General features: G+C 51.3%; 1 protein-coding gene across 1 annotated transcript; it reads left to right on the top strand.

Moving 5' to 3' along the window:
- The first annotated feature begins 2,496 nt into the window (after positions 1-2,496).
- On the top strand, positions 2,497-5,897 carry ITPRIPL2 (ITPRIP like 2). The gene is given in 4 exon segments (XM_039493291.1): positions 2,497-2,802; positions 2,805-2,900; positions 2,950-3,014; positions 3,016-5,897. Coding segments are annotated over 4 exon segments (2,253 nt in total). The 5' UTR covers positions 2,497-2,666; the 3' UTR covers positions 4,972-5,897.
- Positions 5,898-7,706: the final 1,809 nt, after the last annotated feature.

Below are 7,706 nucleotides of genomic sequence, written 5' to 3'. Positions count from 1 at the left end.
CCTGAATTGCAAGTAGCTGTGCAAGGTGCTCACTACACTCTGTGACTGCTCCAAACTACCTTCTTGTGCAACTTCCTGTATCAAGTTCTGAGTATATATCTTTGCTGAATCAAAGGCGGAGTTAGCTCATAAGGTTCTTTTAGATGGCTATTCTTGAAATCTGTGCTGCAGGAACAAGTGCCGTAGCAACTGACTGCTCTCAGCCATCAGGCCTACAATAGGCAAGGAAGGGTTCATAATATAAATTATGAACTAGTCAATAAATTAATAACTGCTCCCAAAGTCCTCTCCTTTCCCTTCAGGATGTCAGTATGTGAGCAATCTGGGCACAGTAAAAACTGAGAGCAAGTCTTGTGTCACTCAGACTGAGAATTTAACAGAACAAGGTTGTGACAAGAGGCATTATCAGGAGCAGTTATTAATATTGTAATAAATCTGGAGCTCCCTAAGAACAGCAGTTGTCACTGTGCTGCACATCAATCACTGAAACCTTCACAGTGGTGGTAGGGATAGAACTCAGTGCCTTCCGTTGCAAAAGCACAGGTCTCTAACTTCTGAAGTTAAGGAGAAACACTGTTAGCTATTAGCACAGTAGAACAGGGCCGCCCGGTGGGTGGAGGGGGAGGGCAAGTGGAGAAATTTTCCCCAAGCCCCGGGCCCCACAGGGGCCCCCACGAGAATGTCGAAGGCTCCCCCCGCCTCTGCCTTCCCCCATCCCCCGGCGCCTCAACACACTGCGTCTAGGAGTGGCCCTGGACAGAGCTAAAGTGGCGTGGCTTGGGCAGGCCCAGAGCGCCTCCCGCTCAGAGCCACATGGTAAAGGGGTGGGGCTGCGAGCTCAGGTCCCGTTGGAGCCAGGCCCCTGCAGCACTGTCCAGGGGCCAGGGCAGCTCCTGGATGCGGCGCGCTGAGGCTCCGGGAGAGGGGGGAGTCAGGAGTAAGCAGCATGGTAAGCCCCTCTGAGCCAGACACCCCCGACCACCAGCTCTGAGCCTAGCCCCTCTGAGCTGGGCAAACCCCGACCCCATCCCCCCACAGCCCTGACCCCCAGCTCTGAGGCCAGCCCATCTGAGCCAGGCACCCCCCAGACTCCTCCCCCACAGCCCTGACCCCCAACTCTGAAGCCAGCCCCTCTGAGCTGGGCACCCCCCAACCCCATCCCCCCGCAGCCCTGACCCCCAGCTCTGAGCATAGCCCCTCTGAGCCAGGCACCCCTTGACCCCTTCCACCCACAGCTCTGAGCCCAGCCCCTGTGAACCAGGTACCCCCTGACCCAGAGCCCACCTCCCCACCCAGCCCTGGACAACAGCAGCACCACCCCCAGGCAGTGACAGCCCATTGGCACCCAACCATCGCCATCACCCAGCGACAGCCCATTATGTAATTGCAAATATATACATACCATTAAAGCATTTAATGTTTTTAAATCATGTATTTTGTGTATACCTCTACCCGATATAACACAAATTTGGATATAACGCGGTAAAGCAGTGCTCCGGGGGGGCGGGGCTGTGCACTCCAGTGGATCAAAGCAAGTTCGATATAACACAGTTTCACCTATAATGCGGTAAGACTTTTGGCTCCTGAGGACAGCGTTATATCGAGGTAGAGGTGTATTTTCAAATACATGATACTATAGTATTGGAACTTTTTTTTATGGAAGGGGCCCCCAAAATTGCTTTGCCCCTGCCCCCCTGAATCCTCAGAGCGGGCCTGCAGTAGAACCTGTGACAAACAGTTGAAGACTTCTGCGGTGATGACAATGCAGTAGTGACAGTGCACACACGCCTAGTTCATGACACACTAGTTATATAGATTTGCAAGTTTTAATTTATTTTGAATGTTTTTATTTTTGTTAACTAAATTTTTCTTAATGTGATATGCAATATGAAAACAGTATTAAAATATTATTTAAATAGTCTGTAAAAATCTAAACTGGCCTGGTACTGATTTTCACCCAGATTCTACAGATCAAACTCCATTATTTTTCTGTAAGAATAGAACTGTGTTGATTTACACCAGCTGAGGATCTGGCCCTCTAAAGTAACCATGCTGCTGATTTTTTTACAGTGCTCTTCTCTTACATCTTTGCTGGTAAGTGAGCCTGGCGTGTTGGCTTCATGACTGTAAAGCAAGTTGATTAGCAAGGTTCTCATTGTACCAGGGTATGTGCTGGACAGATTATTTGAACAAATCTGTTTGAACTGTCTCTCATCAACCTATGCCTTATTTTTTTAAAGTACATTTATCTAAAAAAAACCCAACTAAATTATTTAAAAATAGATTACATGGTATTAAAACTATTGTACAGAGAGTTCCTACTATGAATCTTTTGCTGTCTTGTTTCTGTTTTGGTCTTTGATCACTTGGTGTTTAAGAAATGGGAACAATGCCAATGTTGGAAGTTTGAGAACTAGGAACTGCATCCGTTAAAGTTTTGAATGAAGAAGCCCCTGGACAAAAACTGTCAATGGGTTCTTCTGACGACAACGCCTTCACTTCGGAGAGGAAAAGGGAAGTGAGGAGGAGGGGGCTGTTCCTTCTCTTCCACCCCAGTGCCCTAGCTTGGGACAGGCAAACCGCGGGGCTTGTGACTACACCCCCAGGCCTGATCCCGCTTTCCTCTGGCCAAAACCGCTGGCATTTCCTCTGAGCTCACACAATAAATGACGCGGCCCCTTTTCCCCTCGGAAGAGGAAGCTTCGGAGCTAAGTAACGGGTGGGGGAGAAGGACTGGACTAAGGAAGCACAACAGCAGGGGCGAGGGGGCGGTGAGTGCGTGTCCCGGGACAGGAGGCCGAAGCGGGAAGGGGGCTGGGTGCGTGTCCCGGGACGGAAGGCAGGCGGGGGAAGGCGGCTGGCGGCGCACCCCAGGGGTGGAGCAGGACTCGGAGGAGGCGGTGGCGGCTGGCAGGGCGCACCCCGGGGCTGGAGCGGGACTCGGAGGAGGCTGGCTGGGCGCATCCCAGGGGCTGGAGCAGGACCCGGAGGAGGAGGCGGCGGCTGGCTGGCAGGGCGCACCCCGGGGCTGGAGCGGGACTCGGAGGAGGCGGCTGGCAGGGCGCACCCCAGGGACTGGAGCGGGACTCGGAGGAGGCGGCTGGCAGGGCGCACCCCAGGGACTGGAGAGGGACTCGGAGGAGGCGGCTGGCAGGGCGCACCCCAGGCGCTGGAGCAGGACCCGGAGAAGTCTGACTGGCTGTCCCGGGACTGGAGCTGGGAGTGGGGGAAGAGCGCTCGGTGGGAGGAGCTGGCACGCCGGGAGCGGCAGTGGGTCTAGGGCAGCCGGCAGGGGGGTGTCTGTCCCGACTCCCGGAGCTGGGGGAGGCTGGTGAGTGGGGTGGCGGGCGCCCCCTGCATGCGGAGGCCGGGGGGCGCTGCCGCAGCCGGTACCATGGGCTGAGCTCCCGCCGCACCATGACCGTCTACACCCTGAACCTGCGCGTCTTCTGGCCGCTGGTGACTTGCCTGTGCACGGCCCTCGTCTGCCTCTACCAGGCCGTGCGAAGCAGGGCGGGCGCCCCGGACTCGGACAGCATCCCGGACTCGGGCTCCGTCCCGCTGCTCAAGGGCTCCGCGCTGCTGCTGCTGGGCTTCCTGCTGCTCCGCTACTGCGCCTCCCGCAGCGGCGGCGGGGAGTGCGGCCCACGGCCCCGAGCCGCATGCAGCGCCCGCGGCCCCGAGGCGCCACCGAGCAGCGCTGCCCGCCGGAGCCTGCTGGAGAGCTTCTACGAGCAGCAGCTGCGCCTCTCCCCGCACGTGCTGGGCCACAGTAAGGCGCACGTGAGCCGCATCGTGGGCGAGCTGGTTCGGGCGGCCAAGGCGCAGGGGCTGCAGCCGGGGTCCCTGACCCCCACCCTGCGCGGGGACTTCGTGCAGATCGGCAGCGCCTACGAGCAGCACAAGGTCCGCAGCCCGGACTGCTTCGACATCCTGGTGCCGCTGCGGCTGCCGCCGCGCCTGGAGCTGGAGCCCCGCTGCCTGGGCGCCGAGGAGCCGGGGCTGGCCCCGGAGCTGCGCAGCGCCTTCACCTGCGCCCTGAAGGCCCCGCAAGGGGCCGCCTGGCCCCGGGGCTACCGGCCCTTCAGCGAGGGCTTCTGCGTGGAGCTGCAGGGCAGGCGCTACCTGTCCTCGGCCCTGGTGCTGCGCTGGTTCCAGGGCCACGTGCAGCGGTGCCTGGGCGCCGTGCTCTACCGGCTGCAGGAGCGCTGCCGCATCAGCCTGGCCGCCTGCCCGGGCCGCCAGCTCACCCTGCACATCCTGCCGCGCTCCGACTACGTCTGCTGCCACATCTCCATGGCCGTGCGCCTCATCCCCGCCATCCCCCTGGGGGACTCGCTCTATCTCATCGCCCTGCAGCCCGGCGCCAGGAAAGCCCAGCCCGCCGCTGCCCGCCCCCTGCAGGCCCTCTGGGGGCTCAACGTCTCCAAGCAGGAGCAGCGGCTGCTGAGCTGGCTCAGGGAGCAGACCCCGGCCAACTCCTGCCACCTCAAGTGCCTGCAGCTCCTCAAGGGGCTCCGGGACCTGCGCGGCCGGGGCTTGGAGCAGCCCTTCGGCGCCCAGTGGAGCCGCGTCCTCTCCTCCTACATCCTCAAGACGGCGCTCTTCTCCCTGTTGCTCCGGGGGCCCTGGCAAGCCTGGGAGGAGCAGTTCCTGGCGGAGCGGCTGGAGGACCTGGTGCTGTACCTCAGGGACTGCCTGCAGAAGCGGGTGCTGATGCATTTCTTCTTGGGCAACGCCAGCGTCCCCGAGGCGGTGCCGGTGCCTAAGCTCCTGAAGGAAGCTGCCCCCGTCAATCTGCTGGCTGCCTTTGACGCCCCTACTCTAGACTTGGCCGCCTTCCAGCTGCTGAACACCTGGAACCAGGCTCCTAAGATCATCCGAATGTACAGTAGCCCAAGGTACTTGAGGAAGAGCCCCACGTTGTGTAAGCACATCACCGACACCGGCCAAGAGTCCCAAAGCGACTGAGCACCACCTGGGGCGTTTGTCAGTTCCTTTGGTGCATGCACTGTGAGGCCAGTTAGCTAGTAAACTGCCTGCCCGGTTCCTAAGGGAGATCTGCCTGTCTGACAGCATCAAATGGGCGTCTGTGTTTGTTTCCCTAGTTGTGGTGATCTGGGAAATCCAAAGCTCAAAATTTAAGAGTAAGAAATACCGATGCTTTAAGATCTTAATAGCTTTGTAATGATGATTAGTCATGGAGAAACTATTAAACTTCCAGGAAAGTGCCTTAATTAGAAAGCACTGCAATAACCACTTGTAAACCTAATTTAGTACCAGAGTTATAGAGGGGTTCACACTGATGAATTTGGAATGTCAACTTCAAGTTTAGTCACAAAAGTGACCCTGTCCAGAGCTTTCTTTTAATGCAAAAGATAATCAGGATCAAAGATCAATGGCATGGAAAAAAGTCAGTGTGACAAGGTACTTTTTTGAGGTGGTGGAGGAGGAACCAAGTGTGTTTCTTGATCCTTAAACACAGTTCGAAATATTTATTCAATGAGACACTCCTAGGTGGTTGTCTGTGTGATTTATTATACTGTGCTAAATAATATGCAAATTAATATAAAATTAAATTATGAGGCGTGACATTAAAACCTATTTGACAAAAGTATGAAGAATTTAGTTGTACATTTGTGTTAAAATGAAGGTCGTGCTGGAAGATTAAAATATAATTATACAGCTCACAAATGAAAGAACAATAATAGCACTTTATTTCCATAAAGGCCTTCATTTTATGGTAATTGGCTGCACTAAATATTTAGTTTGAACATAGAAGAGGCATTCATTTTTTTTATTAAAAATGAATGGATGTGTAAATCCTCCTAAGCATTCTGTCTTGGTTGTTAGACCTGAAGCATTTTTCTTCCTTAAAAGTTGCTGTACTGTAATAACTACCAAACCTCCCCCATACCTTATTTGCTATATTGTGAAATTTAAAATAACTCCAAAAATGTAGAGGTGTAAACTAGCTGCTGCACCCACGTGTTCTTCACTGATAGGTCAGTAAGGTCCCTTAGTGGATCAGCTAACCAAACTCTTGAACTGTGGCAGCACTATGGTGTGCAGCAGACCAGGAGATACCAGAAGCGAGAGATAGTAGTTGTAGTGCAGCAAATATTTTTTTTGTAAAAATAATATTTCAGGGTGCCTTAAAGTTCCCAAAACTTGGGACAAATTCATGGTACAGTAAGTACTTATTAACTTCGATGGTGTCCTTTTAATGTAAACACCAGCCCGATAATTTCCATGTGTAGATAGATTATTTGAGAATACCTCATACAACTTCTCAATTGATCTGTAATGAGCGCTTACTGTCTTTGAATAGTATACGTTAATAGTTTAGTTTTGGATTTTTTCTGAGAAAATACATTTGACCTTATGGGCCATTGCTGCATTAAACTATAGTATGTAGAAAAGGATTAGAAAGCTTCTATTTCATATGCTCTTTAAAAGTGTGCTTAATTTCTGATATAAATAGTTAAACTAGTGAACCAAATGTATCACAGTTTGTCTGCAAAATTACACATTCTAAGCAATCCAAACGTTAATGTAATACAAAATACATTGCCACAGATTCTGAGACCGCATCCTTGACAATTAAAGGTATTAAGGCACCCAGCCTGTAATTGAATTTTTCATGTGCGTAAGGTTAAGCATGTGCCTGATTGTTTGCAGGATTGGGTCTTATGTGGACAGTCTGCTGTGCTTAATTTTAAATCGGTAAATGAATCGGGGACAGCAGGGAATTTTTGGAATAATTTAAAATGTTAAAATTTCATAATATTGCTCCGTATATTATGTCGGTTTTCTCTGTCTGTAGTCGTACATGATAGAAAATAGCAAACTTTTAAAAGCAAGCACAAAGCTTCATAAAACCTAGTTTACTAAACTGAAAATTTCTCCAGTTTTAGATGCATGTTTCCTTGTATTTGGGTTTTAAACGGCTTTTGCCGTCTTATTTTCAGGTAATTTAGCACCTAAGTGTCACTTTCTCAAGTTTGGTTATATTTACATGGAGCGTTGGTTCTCTCTTTGGGCAAATACAAATGGCTTGTTTATGTGTAGTCTTGAACTCTGTGCTCATCATGTGGACCTAAGTGACCTACCTTGGTACATTTTTAGTAGGCCAAAATGTTTACTGTTTTGCAGACTTGTATAGGGTTGCCAAGCCTCCAGGATTGTCCTGGAGTGCCCAGCGTTTAAAGATTGTCATGTGATGAAATCTCTAGGAATACGTCCAACCAAAATTGGCAGCCCTAGTACCTACAAGGAGTGCTGTTCTGCAGTCCTGGAGTCAGCAGGAGTTTTGCCTGAGAAAGGGCTAGAGAATCAGGCCCAAGGTATTGTGGTTGCCTGGAGCACTTAATACACATTTAGTTCAACAGTTAATTCTGGCAACATGGTTACTTAGTGAACAACCTGTTTGTTTACATTGGTGTGTAACACTTTTTTTTTTTCTTCAAGAGGGACTATGTACATTTTGGTGTATGTTCCTTACTGGCTTATATAATACATGGAAACCTATTAGATTTAATACAACTTTCTTATTGCTGTTAAGCGCTGATACTACAAAGGGAAAGTTACATCAAGAAATGCATAATAAGAAGAGAGTTTGGGGAATATAAATAGTTTGAAAGTGAAACTCGAAAGTTGGGGGAAAGGACAAATGAGGAGGAGCAGAAACGCTTGGTGAAAGAGCA

This window comes from Mauremys reevesii, linkage group 10, assembly GCF_016161935.1.
Source record: "Mauremys reevesii isolate NIE-2019 linkage group 10, ASM1616193v1, whole genome shotgun sequence".
Classification (NCBI taxonomy): domain Eukaryota; kingdom Metazoa; phylum Chordata; order Testudines; family Geoemydidae; genus Mauremys; species Mauremys reevesii.
Note: the sequence above shows the minus strand (reverse complement) of the source record. Positions and strands in the feature narration are given on the sequence as shown.